This window comes from Cyanistes caeruleus, chromosome 7 (genome assembly GCF_971803275.1).
Source record: "Cyanistes caeruleus chromosome 7, bCyaCae1.hap1.1, whole genome shotgun sequence".
Lineage (NCBI taxonomy): Eukaryota > Metazoa > Chordata > Aves > Passeriformes > Paridae > Cyanistes > Cyanistes caeruleus.
In genome coordinates, this window is record NC_141707.1 from 30214918 (window position 1) to 30241917 (window position 27000).

The following is a 27000-nucleotide window of genomic DNA, read 5'->3' on the forward strand; positions in this document are numbered from 1 at the left end:
ACTGAGAGGCAATGGGATACCTCCAAGGTTAGTAGCAAAGCTCATAAATGGAATATTATCTTCTTGATCACACCATCTCCCACTATATAGAAGATGCTCTCAAGAGAGATGCTGAGCTTTCATTTGTCATTTTCACAGTGCTTCAAAATCATCCACTTAAATATGGGAAGCACTCCAGAGTATTGCTGCTCCTCCAAGTGAAGCTGACAGCAGCTCTCTGCTGATAGGGTCTACAGACCAGATGCCACCACTTATTGTGGTTTCCATAGCCCAGAAGGGATATTTAAAAAAAAAAATAAAATCTCCAGACATGATCTGCAGTAGGAATAAGAGCCAATACAACCCAGAGAGCTGAGCTAAGGAAACATGACTGAAAATTGAGAAATACAACCTACCCCATGGCTGGTGGGCTGGAGGTAAGAAAGGCAATGATGCAGAGCCCATATTGTGTGAAAGGAGATTTTTTTCATCCCTGGTTTGACTGCTCTCCTTCTTGTTATGATTAGATCCCTCCTGCTTGTTATACTGGCCATGTGGTCTTGGGGCAAGTGCTAGATCAGAGTGTGATCTGAGGGATGTGGGGAAGACAGGGAGGATACAAGCAGTTTTGTGGAACCATCTTAGGGCTGCTCCTTTAACCTTTGCCTCTGGCTTAGGTGGAAGAGAGGACATTGCCAAGAAAACAGGATATTGCCCCTTTCTCTAGTCCACTCCTCCTGGCAGAGATCTGTGCTGCCAACAGAGTCACACCATTGCCTGCTCAAGCAAGTCAAGTCCCCTCTGCCCTCACAGAGGTGGGGAGAAGGGGAGACTCCAGCATCTTTCCTTCTGTTGTATTAGATCCCTTACTGGGACAGGAGGTTGGTGTTGGTGTCAGTTTTTCCTGTTCTTCCCAAGAGAGGTGATGCACTTGAGCCAACAAAGGGAGGACTGGCTCATTTTGAATGTGGTTTTAAACCTCTCACCATCAACTCTGAATTTCATGGAAGTGGAGGTACTGTGGATGGTGTACAACTGGAAATGCACCTGATTTCCTTCACTGTATCTATGGGCCTCTTCATGGTTTTATCATTGTCCAAGCCAGCAGTTCTCAGCCTTATCCACATGTTCCTGACTCTCTCTGACTAATGGAAACATTTTTGTGCATGCTTTCCCTGCTGTCACCTGCCTTCCTGACTTAGAGTTCCTTGCTAGGGGAAGTTGGTATTGTACCCACTATCCTATTGTCACCCCATCACTCTTCTCAGGAGCCCTTCTTTCTTAGTCATGTCCTTGGCTAAATTGTGTGCCCTTCTGTTGTCACCATGTCCCTCATTTCACAGACGCAAACCTGATGTATTTGCATGTCCTTGCCCTGAACAATTCCCCACTTAAGCAATTTCAGAAAGTGGACTATATACTGAAAAGCGTACAGGATTTTCACCTAGATAGCAACAACCCTTCCCAGCCAGGACTACAACCTAAGTTAAGGGTATCCAGTCACCCATGAGGGGGCTAAAGCCACCATAATTATGAGACTGACAATCAAATCTTCACTGACAAAATATTAAGTCAATTGAATGAATCTTAAGTAATTAACAATTAATTACTATGGAGACTGCTACTTACAGACAAAACTGCTTTGTAAAACTGACACATACACAGAAGCACTAGCAAGAGAAGACAATTTTAGCTATTTTGCTCTGTGATGCGCCATCACAACAGCTCTATCAGAGGCTTGCTGAGCTGAGTATCTGTGGAAATGGGACCAAATCCCCACCTTTCAGCTAATGTCATCTGAGACTTAGAAAGAATGTGGCCTGGATGCCAGCAATCATAATTTATCACCCAAAATGCAGACAAAAATCTCCTACCTCTGCAGTGAAAAGAAGATGGAGTAGTGAATACTCTGGGACATTACCATGTCAGGTGAAAATGATGGAAAAATTATGAATTTCTAAACAAAGCAAACTGGAGTTTTCCAATAACCATTGCTTTGGCAATAGAAATTACCATTAATTATAATTACTCTGGAAAATAATAAAGCCAGGGTGGTTTCATCACACATAAAACTACCTCTTTATTATTGGAACCATTGTCATTCACATTTTTAGATCAGCTGTCATTTTGGTGTTAATAAAAATTGCTTCATAGGTTTTAACAACTCCAACTAGGCAGACTGAACACATTCACAGAAACAAAAACCACTGCGGATATTAAAAGCACAGAAACCACACATAAAGGCTCTGGGCAGGAAGTGTTTAGAGGCTGGGAGAGTAGTGGGAAGGAAGATCATATGCACTCCTCATTTCCTGTACTTTGCTCTGTATGCAGCTTGGGCTCCAGATACCAGTAAAATCATTGATCTGCAAATAGACAGCTGCTCTTACACCCTTACTGCTTGTGCCATTCTGTGCATATCATTTCACATTCATGACAAAAAGAGCCTAATGCATTGAAATGGTTGCATCTCATAACTTTCTCATCTACCTTTTCATTGGGTTTTCATATTGTAGATGAAAAGCACAAAGGCTGGGCTGGACAGCTGAGGGAAGCACTGAGGGCTTTGACACCACCTACTTCCCTTTGGATTATCAAGTTGCAGAAGTATTTCTGCTGTCACTCTGGCTTCAGCCCCACTTAAGTTCTTTCAGACGAATCTCATTCCTGTGCAGAAGCCACTATTATCTTCTCTAAAAGCAGAGTCCAGTCTCAGCCCATGAATTCCAGAAAAAAAAAAGACAGCATACAAGGTTGATACCCTGGCATTTCACATACCCATCTATGGATTGCAGAAGCAGCCAGGAACCAAGTCTAATACAATTCTTGGCAAATCCAACCATGAAGGCCAAGTGCATGGACACAAACTACTCCACCAACACTTACTCCTCCTTTCCAATCAGCCTCGTCTCGTGATAAGACAGTGATAATTTCTCCAAATTCTTAGCTTCTAGAACTTTGCTGATTCCTACTGTGCCACCCTGCATAGAAAGGGATCCCCATTTCTTTGGCAGGAGGGAGGTAACAGGACTGCAGTGTCCAAAACCAGGATAGAGAAAAGCAGTCATTGTGAACATCTTACCCAGAATAGGGGAAAAACTCTGGATGGAGAAGGAGGAAGGCTTTATGGAAAAGGCCATTTTCTCTGGCTGCCTACACACAGATGGCAGAAGGACAATATTTACAAGTACTTTCACTCACTGCCTCTGCAGGTCTCCAAGAGGGGGTGAAAGACTCCTAGCAGCCATCTTGCCCTTGTGTGCCTATTCACTACATACAGGCAGCAAGTGACAGCACTTTCTGCTGCATGTCACACTCTCTAAATTTATGCCCTGCAGTGGTAGGACAAGCTCTACATCTTTCTTCAAGGGAAGCATATCACTACTTTGTATTCTTTGGCTGTCTTCTACTTTTAACAGATGCTAAAAAAAATAAGACATTTTGACAATTTAATACAGAAATAAAATGGGTGGGGAACTGGGTGTCAGAACTACTAATGGCTGTTGTCTTTACAACTAGCTTAGATTAAGTTGCACAAAAAGGCAAAGTCTAGATGAAAATGCTTTTTGATGTTTAATCCCCCACAAAGTGGAATTTAAGCTGAACAGCTTTAAAGACATGTCCATGTGGCTATCAGAGGCTCCAAGATGAAAGGCTCTGCCAACAGCACATTTATGCTATAGGAATTAAATGTACCTATCAGGAGAAAGACCAGATCATTAACAAGGGAACTGCTTTCAGGTGACCCCACGGAGCATGTTACCTTTTCTTAATAAGTTCCAAGGCTGAACCTATGAATTCATCCTTCATTTTTTGTAGCTTAGCTCCATAGCTGGATAAGTCTGTGGCTTCTAACAGCAGCGATGAACAGCAAGAGGACTGGGCTTCAGAAGCCAGTGACTGCCCTGCAAGGTGGAGGACATCATTTAATTGTCTTGTCTCTCCTTTCTGCTGCTTATCACTGAAGATCTCCTGCCCAGCACTGTGTATTGCTCCTGCCTGTAGAGGTGATCGTGGAATAGGACTGGAGCAAATAGGGACTGGTGATGTATCTGGGATGGAGGTCTGGAAGGTTCTGTCCTTCACCTCAGGACTGCTCATCTTGAGACCATCCCACGTGGCTGGGTTTTGGGAAAAGCCAGCAGAGGTGTGCTTTTCATGAAATACATCATCATCCTCCTCTGCTGTGACAGCAGGCTCATTCACAGCTTCAGTCTCTAAAGCTTCTGGACAGACATCCTTACTGTTTTCCTCCTCCAGTGGCTGGCTTGCAGGCAGACTCTTTTTCAAGCAATCTGCTGGTCCACTGCTGCTGTCAGATGAATTTCCCTCCTTACTTCTCATTTGCTTGAACTCCTCAAAGGTGGGTATGTAGAGCCTCCCTTTGCAGCGGCTTTTCTTGCTCTGTCCCAATGTGGCTGTGCCATCTGTTTCCCCACTGTACTGTTCTACGGTCTTTGCTGTTCTGGATTTGTTCATCTCATATCTTTCCCCAGCATGCTGAAGGGGCAAATTGGGGGAGCTATTCTGTCTTCGGAGCTGAAGCCTCCTCTGAGCCTCCTGCTTGATGTCTTCTGGGCTGATGATCCTGTGTGCAAAGCACAGTCCCTGCCCCACTGTGAGGCTGTGCCTGAGAGCAGTGTGTTCCACCAGAACCGTGCAGCAGTTCACAGCACAGCCATTCTTGCACTGCTGACACACCTGGCATTCAAAGCAGTCCTGGGCCATCAGCTCAGGCAGGGCCACCTGTGGGCATACAGGCTTACAGGGCTCTGCCACCTTACTGCTGTGCAGCCTCAGCTTCTCCTTCAGCTCTTTTCTGGCATCCCCATGTAGGGCTCTTTCCTCTGCAGAAGGGAAGAGCCACTGAGGCACTTTAGCAAAGGGAGGGAGGAGCACATTCTGTGCAGATTGAGATATCTGTTTAGTATGGAGAGAAAGGTTCCTCAGAGAGTCTGATGCACTCTGTACTGGGGCCACATCCACACAGCCTTCTGTCCACTGACTGGTGCCTCTACAGCGAAAGATGATCTCATTATCCAGGCTCCGGCAGTGAGAATACAGCCCACAGTCAGCAACTGTTGCCCAGTGTAGGTTTTCCACACTCCGATACATCCGGTTTTCCACAGGACTGGCCAAAGGTGCCTTGCCTGTGTGGCAGGCAAGAGTGTGGAAGTCCCCAGAAATAGTATGAGTGTCTAGATTCTTTAATGGATGCATGCTGCTAACTGAAAAATCCTTTAAGCCATGTTGTGCACAGAGCTGATTATTTTGGCAGCTCGAGATCACCCGGCAGTGTTCCTGTCTCTCATCAACACTGATGTATGTCATAGCAAATGCACATGGAGGCTCTAGGACAGTGGCGTCTAGGGGGAGAGGAGGGAGCTGGGGTGTCGCTTAGATGCCAGTCAATGTCCACAGACCACAGACAGCAAAGTGTGCTGCTGGGCACTCACATAAGAGCTCTCACATGGGTGGAGTCGCCATGCGCAGAAGACCTGTGAATGGAAGGAAAGATGAGTTACTGAAGCAGCCTGGTGCTGACTTGCAGGATGCAGCAGCAGGTCTGCTTCCAGGGTATGCAGAATCCAACACCAACAGCTTGTGCAGGAGCAGAGCAGAGTAACTGGGAAGCTTTTTCTTCTCCAGACAAGCCAACAGTGGCTTTACACTACCTGTCTGAATTTGGAGAAGTTTATCCTACCTACTCTCAGCAATTCCCTCACAATAACATTGCTCAACTCTAGAGACAAATGCTCAGAAGTGCCTGCTGCAGGCTCAGCTTACTCACACAACAGCACTAAGGAGATGGCAGGTTTACAAGAGATAGTGAGGTTCTTTCCCTCAAATGGGGTGCAGACAAGAGTGTATCAGTTACGGGGGATGCTGGGGCTGGGAAAGGATGACATAACTGTGGTCTCCTTGAAGACTCAAGTAGCAAGGAGGAAGAAGAAGGCTGACAAGTGGTGGTTTTGTGCCTTACAGTCACATTGCAGCCCCTTATTGCTCTTATTCACCCTTCACGAGGAAGATATATATGGTTAATTGACTGCATATGGTATCTAAGCATTGCCAAGGCCTTTCCAGTGCAGAAACAAAGATACCTTACAGACTTCCACAAATGCACCCTCCTGACTCCTTAGCCAGAGGCTCAAATGATCCTCCCATGACACCTCAGTGAAGGCCCCAGAAGAAAAAGCTGTGCTTTTCAAGGCTCCTCCTATGAGCTATGCTCAGCACTCTAAGGCCCAGGGAAACTAAGTTACTAAATCACATGTTCAGAGTGGAGAATTAAATCGCTAAACTGTAGTTCGGGTCAGCAGGATGAAGGCTAAGTGGCTAAATCCTTGCTGGGAGTGGATGGAGCCTCCTTACATTAAATGGAGAGACTCTAGATTTCTTTTAGAGATTTAAGCCTCATGGATATGCCAGCAGCCACAAAAGACATCAGTGTCTGCTACAGCCTAGTCCAGTCCCTTCCTTGGCAAGCAGAGGCAAAGGGAATGTGTGAGTGCCGTATGTAAAGGAGAATAAGATTGGGCAGTGGATATGGGGTTAGCCTGAGATTCGTAAGAAGATAGAGCTGGGATGGTGGGGCATGAGTCTTTAATAATAAGCCAGGCAAGAACCAAACAGGTTGAACATACAGGAAGAGGTGTTGGTAAAGTAAGACAGAACCAGTTACAGCCCAGACTGTTTCTTCTGTAGTGCAGCTGGATTCCCCACATGTGGCAAACTATTCAGGCAGCACACCCACCTTGAGCAGGAGGGGAATGAAGAGGTTTGTCATTCTCTGAAGGCTAAGACACCACAGGCACCTAGCCATGTGATGCACCAACAGACATCTATCTGAGGGGAAGTCTGAGGTACTGTATTGTCTGGAAGACAATCTTGCTAACACTGTGTGAGCTTGATTCATTCCTTGCTTAGAGTGGTTCAAATTAGCATATTTTCCCCGCATTAATGAAATTATGACTAATCTCATCCCAGAGAGGGAAAGCAGAACTGCTCCTGTGATTCACTATTGAATGAAGAACATAATTCCTGTCCTTCATAACTGCTAAAAATAAAAATTAAAACTAGCTCTCAAAATGTCGCTGTCCCCCAAGATGTCACAGGCACTTCTCACCCAGTCTTCTCATGGTGGGGCTGGAGTTCCCCCTTCTTCACGGCTCTGGAGGAGCCCACAGGTGACAGCAGAGAAACGTGAGGATCAGGACTTTCTGTGCTCAGAGGTTATAACATAATCTGTCAAGAAAGAGAGAATTATATGATGTGAAAGCCAGTCACTGAGCAGAGAGCATGGCTCCTGGTAGTGCCAAAGGGCTCCCGTGAGGAAGTTCTGTTAATAAAGGATGCCATGCCCTGTCAGGTTTGTCTGTGATCAGGTCACAGCCACAGGACTAAAAGCCACCACATACTTTTGACACTTTCAGAACAAGAAGAAAGAGAAAACAGCCCTTGCTGCAATGAGAGTAGAGAATAAAGCTGCCCTTTCCCAAGGCAGGGAAGTTACACAGAATAAGGCCTGAAGAGAAAGCAAGGCCCATGTGAGGTAGGATCCTGGGCTGAACACGGGCTTGGCAAGCTCTGCATGTGTGCATGTGACAGCAAGGGGGCCAGAGAAGAAAGTGCACAGGCAGGAGGAGAAGCAGTCAGGAGTAAAGCAAAGAAGCAGAGGCACAGAAATGACAGGGTGGGATCTGTCTATGGATGCTCCATTCACCAAGAGATGGGCAGCACTGGGAAGACAATTGATTTTTGTCCTCATGATTCTCTTCAGGTGGAAGTTCACTGTCAGGGCTCATACAGCTGACCCCTCTATGGGCTGCAGGTCAGCTACAGTGGTGCCAGGCATGGGAGGTCAGGAGCCACTCTGTCCCTGCCTGCTCAAGTGCACAGCACAGGTGATGCAGGGGGGTTTACACCCCTCCATTTCTCAGGGGAATGTCTCAAACCCTCCAGCAGGTGAGAGTACCCCTCTGCACTGCAGAACAGCACAAGCCCATTCCCCCAGCAGCCATGGAAGGTGCCAGCACTCTCAAGCACTGCCAGGCAGCAGGGACCTGCTGCTTCTTTGTCAGGGCAGGATTTTCCAGAAAATGTGCATGAGATGGCAAAAGTCACTTTCAGGGAAGGAGCAGCTGAAAGAAACCTCCTGTGGGCACAGTGGGGCAGGCAGAGTGAGGGACAGTGAGCAGGAGCCAGAGGCAGGTTTGCAGAGCAGAGGAGCCAGAGAAGACAGAGAACAGCCAGAGCTGGCTGAGAGACAGCAGGGGAAAGAGACTTTCCAGAGGAGGTTGCTGATATGTAGGCAAGAGCCAAAATTTACTGGATTAAATGCAGAAAGATGGGAATTTTGTTTCCAAATAATTTATTTTAATATTTGTCACCCACTGAGGGTGAATTTCTTTTCTCTGAACAGTAATTTTTTGGGGTTTTTGTGTTTGGTTTTTTTTGTTTTGTTTTTTGTTTTTTGTTTTTGTTTAAACACTTCTGACACAGAAATTCCCTCTGATACTTCCAGGAGAACTCCAAGCAAAGGTGCACATGGATGTAGCTCACAGGTGAGTGTGCAAGGGGCTCTGGTGCTCTGGTTGGAGTAAGAGGGAGTCTCAGAAATCAGTGAATTCTGTTCCCCCAAACACCTGCAGGGCAGCTGTGGAGATCTTGTAACAGCCAGCTCAGGCAGCAGCACCTTTCTTCCCTGTCACTCTACTCTTGGAAGGACTATCTCTTTCCAGCTGAACTCTTGTGATTTTGTCCATTCCCCCATGTCACCGCCCTGAGGGCTGTGCACAGCATGTCAGGCAACTAAGCTTAATTTCACTGAGCACCTTAGGCAGCTGCTGCCCGAGTCATGACCTGGACAGGGGACTGGCTGAGGCACAGCCTCCTTCCCCTGCTGTTCAGGGATGCTTGGAGCAGGAGAAAAGCAGAGGTCTCTCTAAAACACCAGGTAATCTGTCCCTGGCTTCTAACCAGGAAACACTGAGTGTTTCTCCCTCCTTCCCCTGTTCTTGTGCTCCATGGCACACAGCAACTGCATCATAGTTTCAGCTCAGATGCCTGCATTTGTCAGGTCATTGACACCCCATGATAAAAAATATGTGCTTACACACTCAGCTCCCAAGTAACATGGCCACAAGCCTGTTGTAGGCAGTCTGCTGGAGGAGAGCACAAGATGGAGACAGAAAAAACAAGCCAAAACAAATTAATATGCTTCTGGTGGATAAGCTAGAGATGACCTCTGAGTACATACTTGCAGGCCCACGGTACATAGAGAGTATTTAGTTGCAGTCTTATGTGGTGACCAACAAAGAAACATTGGGAAGCACAGCAACTTGAAAGTTTGTCCTCCCACCACCTTAGAGCTGTAAGTACAGGCTATAGCTACCAGCAGGTGATTCCAGGTATTAACTAGCAAAGGTCAGTGAAGTGTGAGGCAATGGAAGGTAGGAAGAAAATTCTGGTTTCTTACGTGGTGACCCAACTCTGGGTCCTAATTTACCCTGTCCTAAAGGTACACAGCAGCCCTAATGTATCCTCTGCTCTTCTCCAGTTAGACCAAACACTAAGTTGCCCATTCTTTGTCATTCCCCAGTGTGTGTGAGGACTGTGGATTGATGCTATGCTCCTTCATTTACTCACCTGCGTGCTTCCAGGCAGTCCTGTCCACACTTAACCAAAGTTCAGGCTTTATTCTAGACCTGCAATCCTCTAGGCCAATAATCACTTGTTCCAGGCCAAATAGCAAAGCAGAGTTTAGTGTTGGCTGCTGCTGCAGCACATCATTGCTCCTCAATCACATTGTGAAACTTTTGCCTGTTCCCTGGCTCAGGGACTGAAAAGCTTCTAGTGGTTATGAGCCTCATGCCTTAAGTGAGAATAAGACTAAGGGCAACGTGTGCTCAGCTTATTTTCTACCATGTGATTCTGTTTAATCAACTTCTACACTACTCTGATAAGTGCCTGCTTGGAGACTTGCCACTAACCTTAATTTTCCCATAAAATCCCCCCCAAGAACTTATTTCTCAAGGATTAAAGCTTGAAGGATAAATTATTTCTTCCCAAACACATCAGAACCGTTCTGCTTGGCTGACCTTCCCAGCAAAGCACGAGATAAACTGTCAGGAGGATGAAGCAGGCAGACACAGGATAAGTAGCTCATTGCTGATGAAAAACACTGTGAAGAAGACCAGACATGTTCAAGGACTCCAGAAGTATCAGGACAAGGGATCACAGAACCTCACAAGGCCTAAGAAAGAGGCCACCAAATCTGTCAGGGCTGAGTAGGTTTGCTGGTGTTGCTTTGCAGAGTTCACTGCAGCAAGATTTACTCTCTAGACTTATCAAACAGGGACATTTGTTCCATGAAATGGTGGAGAGCAGCTTGCTATTGTCTGGCATCCCCTGCTTGATCAGAGACATCAAGTGAGACTGGTACATTTTCCACTTTCCACATTTACAACATTTCAGTCACAAGCAAATGAGCTTCTGAGTCATGGCCATCACACCAAACTCTTGCTTCCAAGGGAGGGGAGTAACTGCAGATCCTTACTCCATCTGGAAATAAGAGATTACACCAACCTTCAGGTTTTATTCTAATGTCTCTGCATTAGATTTTGCAAATTGCAGCACTGAACAGAGGTTGGTTTATTCTAGACTACAATCTCCCTTTTATTTCAGAGATCCAGCCAGCTAGCAGGATGTGAACAGTGCATTTCAAAGAGCTATACAAAGGATTTCAGCAAGCTATTTTACTGCTGTGAGTTTTGTGCTATCTGATACAGCAAACCTCATGGTCACAGCATGATCTGCTTACTGCTACGTCATGCACATCACTTCAGCTGCTTAGCAGAACACCAGCAGACTCAAGGGAAAGAATGCCAGATGTTTTATTTTTTTCATTTTAAAGGTTAACAAGAAAAAGAAAGGTGCCTTGGCTGTATTTGCTTTCTTAGCTGTTCTCTTAACCAGCACTGTGCTGCAGAAACCAGATAATGGAGAAAAGGTGACTGTAGTTAAATTTCCTTTTTTTTTTTGTCTGTTGTAGCAGCTGAAACAGGAACACAGCTTACATAGTGTCTGTTAATTGCAGCAGGAGAGGTACAGCCACAGTAGCTCTCTAAAAAAGTACATTTTCCTGGGTTTCTTTCTCCTTCCTAGGGTAAACAGCTAACCATAACTTTCCCTGAGCTTACAGTATTATTGCTGCTTTCATTGTCCTCTGCATGGCATAAATCAGGATTGCTAACAAGAGGACAACTGCCAGATTGATTTCAAAACCAGGTAATAAAGGGAAAACAATAACCTTCATAGTCTGCTCACTGATTTATAGTCCCTGTGTTCTCACCTTAAGCATAAGCAAGAAGCACATAGTCTCAGAGACAGCTTGGCATGGGGAACCCCTGAAGACACAGTACAGCCCAGGGTCAAGAGGTTGCTGAGAACACAGGCAATGGCATTAAATTCTGCTGTGTTATGAGCTGCTTGCTTCACCGTGTGATACTGTCTACTTATTTTCCTCCTTTCACATCTCTTTTCCTAATCATTTGGGGATTTTTTTACTGCTTCTCCAAGTCTTCCTCCATCCCACTGCATTCAACACAACACAACAACTTGCTGTTAACAATTTGTCCAGAAAAACTGGTCATGGCCACGGTCAGGGCTGGCTGGTCAGAGCAGCCCAAAGGGCACACATGTGCCAGCCACATGTGTCACAGAAGAATCTGTCCACAGTATCTGTTGATCAACATAGGAACATCCTGCTATGGATCAACTCAAATCCAACAGGGAGAATGTAGGAATCACCATAACTGCATGTGAGTTTCTATTTGGGCCAGATAGGCTCAGAAATAGTCTCAAGGCAGTGGAAAAGCTACTCTCAAAATTTTGTCGACTCACTTAAATATTCTTGGCTCCTCTTCTGTAGGATTTTTAAGCTGTTTGGGAAGTATTTTTATTGACATAAAAGGTTTCACCTGAGAAGCCCTACTGCTCCACACATCTGTGCACTTGGCAGCAGTGCCTTTGATGATCTTTCCTGGCTGCTCTCTAAGTCTGAGCAGCTTCTCCTTCTTGAGTCCCAACATGGCTTTCCCCTTGAGTTCCTCTTTCAAAAAGGCTGTGATGAGATGATGCTTCCAGCCTAGCTCTAAGGGCAGGCATTCCAGCACACTGATTTCAGGTAGCAGAGCACTTGCAAGGTGACTTGTGTTCCCTCTTGATTCTTTGCTTTGGGAAAGGGTACTTCCTTTTGTCTCACCAATGCACCACTCAATCTCTTGGACAATACTGCCCCAACAGTCCTGCTGATGATGCAGCAGAGGCACTGGAGTGTCAGAAGGTTTTCATCTTGCAGCAAAGAAAGGCTGAGTAGGTTGATTCTGTAACAAATGCTCCTGCAGACATCAGTGTGACACCCCCATCAAGTATCCCAGCTGGAGTTGCTTGTCATCATCAGCTGTGAAGCATCCCAAGAGATGGCAGCACTCACCATCTGCCAAGCTTTCAGTGACTCAACACCCTGTTTGACCACAAAGCTCCTCTGGATGACTCCCTCTCTGGAGAAAGCAAGTTCCATTAGCAATGAAATCCTCTTGTGGGACAGATCACCCCCAGCACCTATACACCCACAGGGTACATCTGATTGACAGATGCTGCCCTTGTCTGTAACACTGTGAGCCACTCTGCTCCCCTCTTACAGCTGGAGAGGGAGTCCACAGGGTTATAACCAAGCAGAGACAATGCTCAGGTTTGAGTTAGCTGATGCTCAGGACTCAGGTGGACCTGTGCAGACATCCATGGACCAAGCATTCCAAGCCTTTGGGTCAGGCAGAGCAGATCTTTCCCACCATTCACCCTGGCATACACACAGAACACTCACTATTTGCCTTACCAGGAACAGACATGATCTGAGCACAGGCTCTGACCTTGCTCCATACCTGGCAAAGACACAGGCAGTTCTCGGAGGTGAACCTGAGCCAGGAAAACCTACCCATCCCCCTGTGAGATCTGGGAATTATAAAGCCATATGTCAGCTCACTTTACAACCTGGCACCTCTACTTCTCCTTCAAATTCCTACTCTGCATAGGTATAACTTCAGCACTAACTGCAGAAAATGGTTCCAATATGGCTACAAGTGAATTTGTTATTTCTTGGGAGGTGGGAAGAAGAAAAGGTTAAGGCTGTGACTTGAAGCTCAGTCCCAGCAAAGGGTCTAGCATCAGTTCTGACTTCCCAGTGCCAGCTCCAGACCTCTGTTCTTCTCCGGATCCCTGCCAGAGGTGCACCCCAGCCCAGCCCTGCTATGCTCAGCCAAAGATGCCTTTGTGAGGCAGCCCAATACTGCCAGCCCAGTGCTCTGTCTCCAGCTGTGGTCAGCAGGACATCATTTTGGAAAGAGCAGCACAGATGGAGCATGTCTGCAGCTGAAAAATGATGAGGTGGGGAGCTACACCTCAGATCATCTAAAACTGTCTTGATCCTCCCTGCATGTGTTTGAGGAAGGCAGAAGGGACAGTGCAAAAAAAGCAGGGCACAATGGGTCAGTTGAGTATGAGAACTGACAGGGAGAAATAAATCAAGGCAGTAGCAGGAAAGGGCTGGCTTGCTCCCTTCCCCTTGCAGCACGTGAGGAGGATCAACAGAGCCTTCTTCTAAGCTGAATGTTGTCATCTTGTGTGCATTGAAGACTGGCATTTCAACTCACCATTTTCATTCACTTTCTGGCAAGAAAGAGGTAAAAAGCCAAGTCACACTTAATGGGAAAAATAAAATTAAGTCCTTTTTCAGCATCGTCATTTAACTCATGATTTAATCTCATGATTTGCAGGGCCTGAGTCATGATGCTGGATTTCTTCCAGGGTGGATATACCCCTTGCTGAACTAGCAATACATGATCATCAGGGCACACAGAAACATAGCACTTCCCATGCCCTATTACATTGTTTCCACCAGTCCCAGAAGGACAACAGAAAACCAGTCCTAGGCAGTTGGCTCCCTCAGGGTGACTGAAGGCATTCCTTCTTCCTTGCTCTACGATTGTCCCAAGAGTCTCAGCCTAATCCTTAAAATGCATAGGGCAGAGGAAAGAAATCACACCCTAATTCTAAGAATAAGCTGTACGTCAAAAGTTACTACTCCCTTCCTTATACTAGGAAAACATTTTTTGCAGCACAGCTGCAAAACTTTGAGTGCACTAGTGGCTTACTGCATCAGTCTTTCCAACCAGGCAATATGAACCTTGGCTCCCATCTCACTAGTGGGGAAAGAAGCCCCACAACTTAATTCTGTTGATCTCAGTTCATTAACTTTGCACTGGAAACCACTCCAGCACTCCCCAAAGCTTAGGGCAGGTGGATGAGTAGAGCTCTTCCATGCCAGCAACACATCTGAGATCAGAAAGCAATCTAGGGGAGGAAAGAGGTGTTGAGGACGGTGAGGGAGATGTATGATCTCATCCTACATCTTGCTTGGTTACATCCCAAAGCTGCCAGGCACTGTGTCATATTGCTGGCAGAGGCAGGTTTGCCATGAGGAAATGTGGATGACAGCAGCGCCAGTAGTCCTGGCCAGGCGTGGATGGCCACAGGCAGTAACACTTCCAGTTCCTTCGGCTCTGGAGGCACTCAGCAATGCTCCTACAGAAAACGAGGCAGGACTGTGCCCACCACCTGTTTCAGTTGAGGGATGTATTCTCACAATGTCCAGCACCACATCTAGCCCACCATGAAGAAATGGGAATACTGACAGGGAGCTGATGCAGCTGGCCAGGCTCTGCCTCTGTATCAGTCCCAAGAAACATCACAAGATCTTCCCTACCTACCACAGAGAATTTATTTTTTTCTTTTTTGCAGATTTTCAACTCCTCCCACAGGCCTCTCTAAACAACTCCATCCTTTTCAGATGCTGATGCTCTTCAGCTGATTAAACTGTGGACCAGACCATGAGCTGGGTGTAAACGAGTATTGCTTGTCAATGCTAATTTACACCTGCTGAGAATTTCCCTTCCTTCACCATTTAGCACAATTATATGGCATGTCTTTTATCTCTCCTCACAGTTTAGCCTTCCATTCCCCTTCTCTGGCCCCCAAGCCTCCCACTTTGCTCTGAACTCCCTGGAGGTTTACAGGATAAGTTGCTTATTTGCAATGAAAAGTGTGTCTCAGAACCACAGCCCCGTGCAAACAAACCCAAGAGAGACACATTTATCCCTACTTGGGCAACAAATCTAGCCCCATCTTTTCCTGGCAGCAGTTCCCTAACACACACTGCATAGGATGTGCTAAGGGAAAAAATATGTCCCTTATTGCCATTACACAATGAAGGACATCTCTGGGGAGATGCAGAAGATGGAGAATGAAAGGATTGATTCCACAGAGACCCTGAGCTCTCTCCTTTCTCATTGAAACTGATGGTGATAGCTTGCCATCCAGATCAGCACCCTGTAGATTGTGACTGTCAATAGGCAGGATACCATTAATGATTTCTTGTTGCTATGGTGATATTGATGAATAGTCTGTGGTGTTGGTGGGAATCCTGGGAAAGCTAGCAAAAAAAAAAAAAAAAAAGAAAAGTGGGTCAACAAAAATGTGAGTTTGCCCACAAAAGGGCAGTTATGTGATATACTTGATGAATCCAGTGGCACTTCACACATCTTGCCTCCTCCTGCCTCCTACAATAACAGCATGGTGTTCTCCGGAGCCAGTGCAAGTGCTCCTGCTCGCAGCAGGGCTCTGGTGCAGAGGTGGAGTGCTGCAAGTGGATTTCATTACTAGGCATTACTTCTGCAGCTTCACCCTGGCAATTCATTTTACATACAGAGTAAAAATCTTGGCTCCAGTGAAATCACTTGGACCTGTGCCAGTGGGCACAGAGCCAGGATTTCCCCCAGCTCTTAGGATGCCTTATCACAAGTGACAATTTCATTCAGCTGCCTCGATAGCCATTGGGAACCTCCTGCCTCTCCAGAGCTGTTTCAAGTGTGGAAAAGCCACTGTTGCAGTTTTTTGCTCTATTTTGCTGAGGCTCAGTGCTGTGCTTTCTTTGAAGGTGTATCATGGGCTCTCTCTTAGCTTCCTACTTTGCAATGTGCAGTTTAGAGCAACCTTTCACCTTTCATCCCAACCGAGTGACCACCGGAAATGACAGGCTGCGCTCTAGTCACAATTGGGTCTTTTCATTTTGCACAAGTGCTCTTGGGATGTGGGGCATAGGAGTCATCTTCCTAAAATAAGACCTCTCTCTGACCTTTCTTTCTCTGGGAAAATCATTCCTAATTCAGGTTGGTGGCACATTAATGAAGAAGTGATAAAGCTCCAGTGGAACTCCCTCTATCTTTACAGATGCTATTCATCTAAGCCCACCAAGGAGTGCACAAACTGCACGATACCTTGTTTTGGGGGAGATTTTAGTATGATTAGCAAATTTTAGAGTATGCTTTCTGTCTTAGCAAAGACTCTTATCTTTTCTGCTTTATGTCTAGGAGTAGATACAAATTGACTGAAGAACCTTTTATTCCTAACAGTAGTACCACTCCAGGCATGTATTACTTGTTCACCTGATGGGCACTCTTAATCCAGAAAGTTTTTATTCGTTTGGATCTGTTATTACAGAAGAATTATATCCACAGGGGAGCATTATCTATAGCAATACCATTACATAATTTTGCCAGTAAATGCCCCAGTGCAGATCCAATGGATGTGTCAGCTCTTTTCTCTATTTGTGTGTTCATATCCTTTGCCTGAACTCAGGAACTGGAAATAAAATTACCCTGCCCCTCTCTTTTGCATCTTCTGATATCCCTAGTTCTAATGGCCTACAGAGCCTGAAAGCAGTTTATATCGGGAACAGATCCCAAGAGAAAAATTCAGTTCCTTTCTCTACATTACATGTAGCTGTTCATCACATCTACTGGGCAAGGTTCCTAAGCACATGGAGGCTGGACCAGCACTGACAGAGGGTCTCTCTTGTATAGCAACCCTTTGATCAGACTGTCAGCATCATTTATTTGCTTTTGTTTCATATTCTTCAATGCTCCAGTAAGTTATTTTTCCCAGTTGATTATCAAAGGCAAAGGCTGTCCTTTCAAGTTGGATTTGCACCTCTTCCCTTCCCTTCCTCTCCATTTCAATTAGCAATGGAAATTACTTGGATTTTCTTTTTCTATCTCCTCTTGCCTGTCTGTCTATATGAGGAGGCTTTAGGAACACTGATGGCTGGAGAAAACTCCAGTTGATGTCTTCCCTGTAGAAAATGTTGTGACGTGGAATTAGCACATCTAAGTGCTCTGCTTGACCTACTACAGGCCAGGGTGGAGAGCACAGATCCAGCTGCAGTGTCCTGCCTTGTCCCCAGCTAAGAGCAAAGGAATGGAGGGCTGTGAGTGCTATGGATTGAAGAAAGGAGGTACCACCACAAACTGCCAGGGACAGACAAGGACAGGAACAGGTTTACGGCACTGGGAGACAGAAGGTGATAGGAATGTAAAAGCTTCTTGAAATAGGATCTCTGCCCATGGGGAACTGCTGTTCTGCTGTGTTTGCAGCTATTACTTTTCTGCAGACAATTCTGTGACCACAGAGACACAACAGGCAATAAACTGCCCAGAGCAGCTTAGGGTTGAGCAGAAATGGCATTTGGACTGGGATGGAGCTCTGGGTTCCTCCACTTGGAGGTGCATGAATAAATGTGTTTAGTCACAAATCCCAGCATGCTGGGAGGAGCACACATTGCACAGGGCAGCTTTCCAAGTGTGATCTGCCCTGAACAGCTGGCCACCAAAGGTTTCTCAGATCACAATATCAAGATTTAAAAACACATCAGATATGTTCAAGATAGAAGAATCACTCTGGGCTGTATTTGACACCAGCTGGTCATTAATGCCCAGGTGACCCACAGGAACAGGATTTGGAGAGATCAGACTGGAGGCAGTACAGATCCATGGGATTTCTCACACATAAGTGTCCCCTAGACACATCATGTCACGCATTGTTAACTGGAGATGTTTTAAAGTCATCATTAAGAAACAAATTGTAAGACTGATTAATACCAACTCATATACTCTTGGGATGTTCCTAACCACATCTATATATTCCAACTTATCAACATTGCCATGGGACTCTTTTTGGTTTTCTGCCAGACCTACACTCTAGCAAAAGGTGATGGAAGAGGAGGCAGGACATGCCCCTTTGTTTAAAGCCAGCTGCAAGAAAATGTTTTTGTTTGCTCAGATGTACTGGATACTTTGTGCAAGCTGCATCTTCATGCAGTGCAGGTTTGCAACTGCACAAGTAACATGAAGAATAGAACAAATGCAGCAATTTTACAGCTCTTCGTAAGACAATGAGGGAGAAGGATAGTGAATCAGATTCCTTCTCCATGTGCTGCTGATCCTGAATATTGGCTACATCATATAGACCCCATGACATTAAGTGTGATGAAGACCCACCCTGGATCCAGAATCACAAGACACTCCATGTCACTTCTTACACCAGTAACTTGCTGCAGGGTCTGAAGCTGGCAGTTCCCAACAAGCTCTGGGTTCTCACTGCCCGAGTTAGGTATCATTACTTCCTTGCCATTTTGCAAAATATTCCAAGAGCCTAATGAAGGTCACTACATTCTTGCTAACCTTTACTTTTTTGCAACTGGGAAAAAATAAGAGACAGATCATAGTAGCTGATGAGAATTTTTGCATGCAGATTTATTTTACCAAAGTAGTGCTAAAAACTAAACCAAGAGCATCAGTGCAGAGCTGCAGGCAAGCAGCAGGTTTTTTTTAATAACACAGCATCCAATGTGTGCAGCCTTTGTGGTTCTCACAAAGTACACACACCTACCCAAAACTGCATAGCAAGGAGACAAAACCATACTATTGATACAACTCTGTAATACCAATCAAAAGAGAAGAAACATTGTCCATGCACACATCTAATCCCTCATGGGAAACAGACACAAATCGTAAACACCTTTTTTAAGGAGTGCTCTGAGAAAATACAGTGGAGATGCTGCAGCCAACATTGTGGAAAGAGTCTCATGCAATACAGCATCTCAGAAAAGGATTTAACCTCAACTTCATAAGTACTGTCCACCAACAATTCCTGCATGTATCTATAACACCTCAGAAAGTTTAATTACCACTTAAGAAATGGAAGACTAAATGAGCTATGTGACATTTCCCACCCCACACCCTGTAGGTCAGCATTATTTAAGACAACTGGGAGCTTGAAAAGCTAAACATTAGTGCTGGCAGATGAACAGATGGATGGATTGCTGCCAACATAATCCATCTTCCCACTTGCCTTCCTAGGACTGGGTGACATTCAAAGCTAACTTTGCACTTCTCTATCCAAAGGGAAATGCACGCAATACAATGAATAGGCCTTAAAAAGACCTCATCAACTGGCAGGACCAGTGACAAAATGCTTTATGGATGCTGCTGAATGTGCAGGTGAGGCTGTAAAAAAGAGGCATCAGGTTGTGACAGAAGAGGGGACTATAGTGACCACAGTGGATTAGCTGTAAAACAACCTCTGACCAAGTTGTAATAATCTGTCAGGATGTTGTCATTTTTCTCTTTGCACATAAGAGGTCTAAATCTAATTAACCATTTAATCAGAGCAGATAAAATTTCAGTATTATCATCAAAGGCGATGCCTTATCTACAGCTTCATGAAAAATTTTCATCTCTGCTCTTGAGTTGGAGTTGTTGTTTTGTTTTTTTTTTGCTTGAGGTTCTATGAGTAAGTTCCCCAAACACTGAAAAATAAGAAAGAATAAAGCAGAAGATGGTTTAACACAGCCAGTTATGATGCAGATATCAGCTCATCTGATGCCAGATGGGACTCAGTCCAGAACTTTCAGATCTAGCTCAAATACCTGTTGCCTGAGCACAGGGGAAGTTCCTGCTCCCTGACTGGGGCAGGCACAACAGGAGCTGTGTCACCCTCCCTGACCAAGGACACTGAAGCCCACAAACTCCCACATACCCAGGACTTTCTGGTTTTCTGCAAGGATTCAAAAAAACATAAAACAATCTCCTACATCTACTAGCTACAGCAGGCTGTTCTGTCAGCTGCTAGACTATAACATAACTTTTCTAAATTGATGCAAATAACTTTGACATGTACCTTTGTACCTACAGGATCCCAAAGAATAAAGGTTGCTGTCTCTGACTGGTCTACAGTAAAACCCAGATCAGACTCTACGTTGCAGGGTGTTTTTTCCAACAGCTGAAGTCTTCAAGATTTTCTACGTCTGCCAGCAAACATCAGTACTGTTGACAAAATCAGCCAGCACAAGCAAGTGCAGAAAAAACCCCAATCAAAATCTGAATCTGGGACTCCAGATAATGAAGCTTCCTGACTAACACACTGGCACATCTGCTTCAGTGAACTTGCCTGTGTAATCTGAACTAAAAACCCCACTCATTTCCATTTACTATTGCCCATATGCCACCTCTAAATATACTTGCATATTAGCATTTATGCAACATTCAGTACAAAATCCATATGGCTCCTTTCAGCAAGCAGCAACAAGGATAAGTTGCAAACTGAGTCTGGAGATGGAGCGTCTAAAGATTTCTTTCTAAGCACCATGCAACATTTGCTGCAGATAGGCAGTGGTGGAAGAGTTGTTACAAACTGCTCCAGATGGACCACGTTTTCTTTCCTGTATGAAGATAAAATTGATTTCTTCTCTATGAAATGTCTCCTAGTAATCCCTCTGGAACAGAATTTGGGTAGTAGAGCAGATCCAAGCTTAGGCTGAGGAGTGTTGTACAGCTGCCTCTGATTATCTTGACCAGCCTCATCTGGGACCTCCACCCTTGCTGCTGCCACCCATAGGCCTGGGAGCCTCATTTAAGCCCTGGCCCTTACTTGGCTTATGGTGCGTGTGTGACACACAAGTACATGGTAGTTTTACTTCTTGGGTGACATCAGCGCTGTGTTGGAACTACAGGTTTCTCTGAGGCCTGTTGGATGAAAAAAAGATCCAATCATGGGACCCACTCTCCCCTTAATGTTTAGATGCAGTGGGACTGTGTTCCTTTTCTAAGATTCCCATCTCAACCTGCCCTGTTGTCTGGCTTCTACCTCACCTTCCTGGAGATGTCTATCCTTACTTGCTTCCTGACAAGGAGTTTTCCAAGCCCTTGAAATTGGTGAGTATTCTCTACAGTTAAATAGACAAAACAAATGTTCCCGTGGAATGAGTGAGTAGAAAATCAAGGGGTTTTGAAACTCCTGCAGTGACCACTGTCGGGTGACCTTCCAGGAGCAAAGCAACTCAAGTCTAGCACACCTGGCCTTCTGACTAGCAAAGAGAGCCTCTGAATGTTAACAGTTTGCTGTAATAGATAAAAGGTTAATATAGGTTGGCTGCCTCTGCCTGAATCGCAGGAATAAAATGTGGCAGCCAATGAACTTCTTCTACCTCAACCATCAAGACTCTAAGACCATTAAACTTTCCCATGCTCTGAAAGAAAAAGGTTCAATGTCTCTAAGAGACTGCAGTCAGAGAAGTCGGGCCTTGTGCTGCTACTGCTCTTAGTCTTTTAGATGATAGGCTCTTAACTCCTAAACACAAATTGTATCCCTTGTGGACACATGCTGTGTTAGACTTAATCTTGACAGATAGCAAAGAATTGATCACAGAAATAAAACATAACTGGTTGCTTAGTTACCAATGATCACTACACAGTTACATTTGGTGTGTGCAAACAGAGCCCAGTGCAAACCAATTACCCCTCATTACAACTGTAAAATGTCAGCTTCAGAGAGCTGAAAACAACTGAGCCAGGTAATAAAGGGAAATTTAAGTACAAAAATACAAATGATAAATGGAAACTTTTTTTTTCACCCTAAATGTTTGAATAGCCAAAATCCTGTGGCTGAGGAAAGTAAATATATCTGTTTGAAAAAAAAAATAGGATTCTTGCTTATTGGGAAAGTGAAGTATGTTTTGTGTGTAAACACTGGGAAAGTAGAATGCAGTAAATAAAAATGACAAGCTAAGAATTACACAAAACTGATTGGGGGGAAGAAGACATAGGGAGGATTAAAAAGCTTCAGGATTAATTATGGTATAAAGGAGCTGAATACTTTGGATCCAAAGAACAGCATGGTGTAACTCCAAAAATGAAGTGATGATGTGATGATTAGGGGGATGGCTTAGGCATGGCAATCAGTCCTATGTCTGAGGCAGACTTGAAGAGCCAGCAGGAGCAATGGTTGCAGGATCTGCAAGCATCCCTCCCACTTCTTGAAACACAGATATATGGCTATTGCTATTTAATACACTGTGAGGAGCCACCTTCATACTTTTCACAATTAGATGCTATTCTTTTATAGTCTATCCCCAAAGAGCAAATCAATAAATCTCTCATAATTGTGACCTTCCTTTAGCAAGGTCTATCTTTCATCTATCAATCAAACTGAGCTTTGGTGCTAGCTCTGTGGATAAACTGCTGTGCTTGGATGCCTCACCAGCAGCACATTCATGAGAGGATGCACCACAGAGATGCTGCAGGTTAGATACTCATGGACTAATCCATGCACTCAATTTATCACCAGGACTGTAGACAATTCATTCTTAGCATTGCTTGTGTCCAGCCTCTGTCCTCCTTAGCAGTTCATCTTCCCTCTCCTAAAATACATGATAATAAAAGCACCTATGGAGATTTCTGCCTTCTTTGCATGTGCTGTAAAGTGCAGCTGATTGTGTCCTCATTACAATGTCATTCCTCTGAATACAAGAAGAGTCAGAGCACAGTAGAAATGGGCTTGGCCTGAATTCTCTGCTTCTCTCCAGTAGAAACTGCAGGTCTTGTGTACAGGAGGGATAAAGACTGTAAGTGCTAAACCCTCTGCTGGGCTGGAGTAACACCCTACCCTGGCTAGAGGAGAAAAGAAGGACCCATTTCTTCCTTTCTCACCTCTTTATGCAACGCAGCACAAGGCAATAAAAATAAATTCTACAGGGGACAAAGAGCACCTCTTTGCCTTTGACTCCATTAAGAAATTGGTTCCTATCTGGCCAGGAGAGAAGTAAAAAACAGAAAGAGCAATTTTGAGATTGATAATGAACAGAGAGAAGCGTGTTCCTGTCTATTCAAGAAATGTACAGAAAGAGCTACAAGCACTTCAGTGTCAGGAAGCATTTTCTATTGTTGAGTATGAGCAGAAACCCAGGGAAAGATACTTTACAACAGTCACCAGCTCAGCTCAGTGTTGGCTGTGGGAACTATTACTCTGAAGAAGTTTATCTGCAGCCTGGATGGAATGTCTGCAGTGTAGGAGAGATGCTGCTACATTAAGCAGTTAATACTTAATTAATTAAATATTAATATTTTAATACTTTATATTAACTGATTAAATATATATTTAGTAATTTAAATTAATAGCTAATTTATTATATTATTCTATACTTTTATAATTATAGAATTAATAGTTTGGCTAATTATAATTATAATTAATTAATAGTTAATTAATTGTTGTGTATGCATTAATAGTTATGTGGGGCATGTGCATATGTTATGTTGATGGCTGATCCACATAGGTGCTTTCTAAATGGGATTGGTTCATAAACACCACAGTGTGCCTTCTCTGCAGAAATATCAGAGACAGGAACAATTCAATGAGACTGAGTCTGTGCAAAAGATGGGATGTGCCTCTCAGCCACTCTGGTGTCCAGGCCATCTGCTTGAAGGTCTACCCTCTGCTCTGGGGGTCAGCATGTAGCAGCTGAGTCTGTTTCTGTAGATGCAAAGACAGAGCTTTGTGTTCTCCTGAGAGATGGGGGAGTTCTGTTGTCTCTTCTGCCCACTGTAGATCTACCCCAAGTTAGCACTGTCTGCTGCTAATCCCTTGGTTATTATCAAGGCCCTCAGGTATGTAAACCTGGACCAGATGAAAAAGGCACCAAGAAATAAAGGGCTTACCTCATCATATCCCAGCTGGCAGCACTGCTGAGAACATGGTGGAAAACTTGATTTATTAAAATTGATGAAGGAACTGGCTAGTCTTGAATAATTCATTACATATCAGCTGCTGCTGAGGTAATAGGAGCTCAGCAAGATCCTCTTTAGCACTGCACAGTGCCTAAAATCTTTAAATAAGATGAAGTCAAAGATTGGCTAGTTAAAGATTGAAGGGCTTTCTCCACGTGAAGTGAGAGGCCTCAGCCCTGGTGCTGAGGTCATCCAGCTGTGAAAATCACCCATATCTCTCAAATGGAAGCCAGCCTGCTAATGTCACTGGTATTTGCCAGGGCATGAAACATTCTGACTCAGCCATCAACCTCTGCAGAATATAATGGCTCCATTTTTCAAAATTCTTACTGGAATCAGGTTTAGTTTTCAATATTCAGCACAAGCTAGGGATGTCTGAGGGTGCTGGCTTGCTTTTCTGATCATTATGCTTGAAAATAAATCAGCCTGGTACACTAAGAAGGAGGCACTACTATTTGAGTACACAGATCTTGAGGTGCAATCTCTGCTGCTGCTCAGGGCTGCTGTCAGCACTAGCAGAATCAAGTTACCCACAGCCTGGGCAGTGGCTGGGCTGGATTTTGGAAGCATGTCAGAAGCCCTGGAACAGAACCCTGCTAACTTAATCTGGTCCCACTTGGTGAACCAACTCTTTTTCAACTCCACTGATGTCAGTGCTAAACCCTTTGATAAACATGTAAAACAGCAGCAAAATAAGGCACTGTAATAAGATGGCTGATACTCCCTCCTCTTCCTGTTTTCCTCCTGCAGAGGTCAGAGGAATTGTAGCTAATTAAAAAAGAGGAAAAAACAATTAGTGTAATGAACATGCTCCTGCTTCCCAGCTGCTGGTACAGAGTCTCCACTATCCACACTATCCACATCTAGAGACCCTCCCTGAAGTCCATCACTTTCTCTCTTACCAGCTGGTGAAGGTGGAAACTGGCCTCTCAGCCAGTACTGTTCTCAGCTCCAGCTCTGGTTTGCATTGCCTTCCTTTGTCCCTCACCAGACACCTAGGAATTTGTGAGGTGCTGATGACAGCACCTCTAGATCATTAAGACAGCTGGACACAAGACAGCCTTTGACTTAAGACCCTAATGAATAGAGACTGTGATGCATTATTGATTTCCTCAAGCCAGATTTTACTTTCAGATGCCATTCCTGCTTCAGTCAGAGCAGATGGTTTCAGGCAGGCCTAAAGTATCTGAAGTATGTTGGTAAAGGCACTCTGATGTACCACTGGCATCATGAGACATTTGACATAGGACCAGAAGATTGTTGGTTTCCTCTCCTCTCCAGAAATACTGATGCATCAATCACTTGTGAAAGTGGTTTTTAAAAATTAAAGCCAACTCACCCTTGCCTTGAAATGGAGACAGCACTTTCTCTTCCTGCTTTCTGTTAACAGCCTTTCTGCAGGAGGTCACAGGACATTGATTTACACTCCTGAGCTTTTTGTGGACATAGGTTAAGATAGTTTACAAATTCACAAACTGAAGTTGTGACTTCTCACCCTGAAGTATGCTAATGAAGCAAATACTGGAACTCTCACAGCTGCAGAGTGGGAGACACTGTGAACAAACTGTAACTTGGTAACATATGAGACTGATGTCTGGTCCCTGATCTCTGGATACAAGACACTCCAATTCCTGTGTTTCAGCTCTATTACCTGTAACAGGCCAAAATACAACTACCTTCCAGCATCTGCAAGAACTCTCCTGGCAGTCTCTGAAAACCAAGGAAATTCAAGTAAGATTTCCTAAAACTGAAATGTAATTACTTCAAATTAACTTAATTCTGAGACATGTGCTCAAGTGTAAGAGCTCCAAGACACTGTCTGAGCATGAGCTGGTGTGGCCCAGGGACATGTGCACTGAGGGACACTGTGCCTTCCCCTCTGAAGTGCCAAGGAAATGCAGGTATGTGGGCAAGGACAGAACTATGGCTTCAGAAGACCAGTCCATGACCCATACATGCCTCTCTTTACCCATCACCAGTATAGCCGTGTGTGCGGTCCTGTCTTTGCAGCAGCTTTTGATCTTTCATCATTGTTTTCTTCTCCTTTTTTTAATTTCTTGTTGCTTTTTTTTTTTTTTTTTTTTAAACAGCCATCTGTTCTCTTCTTCAAAGGGGCACCTGACTAGTTGTGATGCACAATTGTCTTGGGAGCTGGTTTAGGAGGCACAGTGCTCCTCTGACCTGCCAGAAAACAGCAGTTGCTATGTGGCTTCTTTTGCTTTGCTTCTAGAGGAGACCAGCTGGTATTTACAGAATTTTCTCTAAGCAAGGCATCACGCCTAAGGTACACTCAGGTGAGAGTACTTCAGGAAATTCCCACTGGGAGGTGAGAGTAAAGGATTTCATTATTAAAAAACCAAAACCCACAAAATCACAAAATCCTGGAGGAAATACCATTTCCTTTCAAGTGATTCTGTGAGGTAGAGACTGCAAGAGAAGTAGGGAAGCAAGAGTTTTACTAGTTCAAATACAATCCCATTTTTTTCAGGAAGATATTAAAATATTGCATTTCAACACAAACCCTTTTGGGGAAGGGTGGAAGCTGAAGCCTGTTTAAACATATAGCTGGTTTTAGCTGGGATAGAGTTCATTTCCCAGCCCAGATAGTGAAAAAAAGTTAAGAGAAGGGCACAGAGCAACCTAGTTCTTATTCCAGGGAGAAAGGAAGACAAATGGTACACATCAAGAGTAGGAAAACTTAGAAGTTTTTCCTAAGTTTATTTGTTGCTTTGGGTTTTTTAACCTAAGAGATATAAAACAGATGAAACTGAGCTGCCTAGAATTCTGGGGAATTCTGGAGTAGCTGGGCTGGGAACACAAAAGAGTTAGTAAATTGCCTGAAGAGACGCATTTGCTTCTCTGGGGTACAAGTGAGGGAGAAAAAGGGCCTTTCTCCCAATTCTGCCCTTGGTGGTGGTGTGCTGAAGGCACAATTAGTGCCATTGATGGCACAGCTAAAGCTATAGACTGTCTATACAGCAAAAAGAAAAAGAAATATTAAATG

General features: G+C 44.5%; 1 protein-coding gene across 5 annotated transcripts in view; it reads right to left on the reverse strand.

Moving 5' to 3' along the window:
* LOC111932235 (uncharacterized) overlaps window positions 1–27000 on the reverse strand; it is a 42790-nt gene that overhangs the window by 7317 nt on the left and 8473 nt on the right. For 3 of the 5 annotated variants that reach the window (XM_086897413.1, XM_086897412.1, XM_086897410.1), the window contains exons 2-3: window positions 7109–7227; window positions 3743–5477 (exon numbers count right to left, since the gene is read on the reverse strand). In XM_086897413.1, coding sequence (XP_086753539.1) covers window positions 3743–5310 — 1568 coding nt within the window. In that variant the 5' untranslated portion in view covers window positions 5311–5477; window positions 7109–7227. The remainder of the gene's footprint in view (window positions 1–3742; window positions 5478–7108; window positions 7228–27000) is intronic. The other 2 variants (XM_023931271.2, XM_086897411.1) reach the window with 1 other exon arrangement.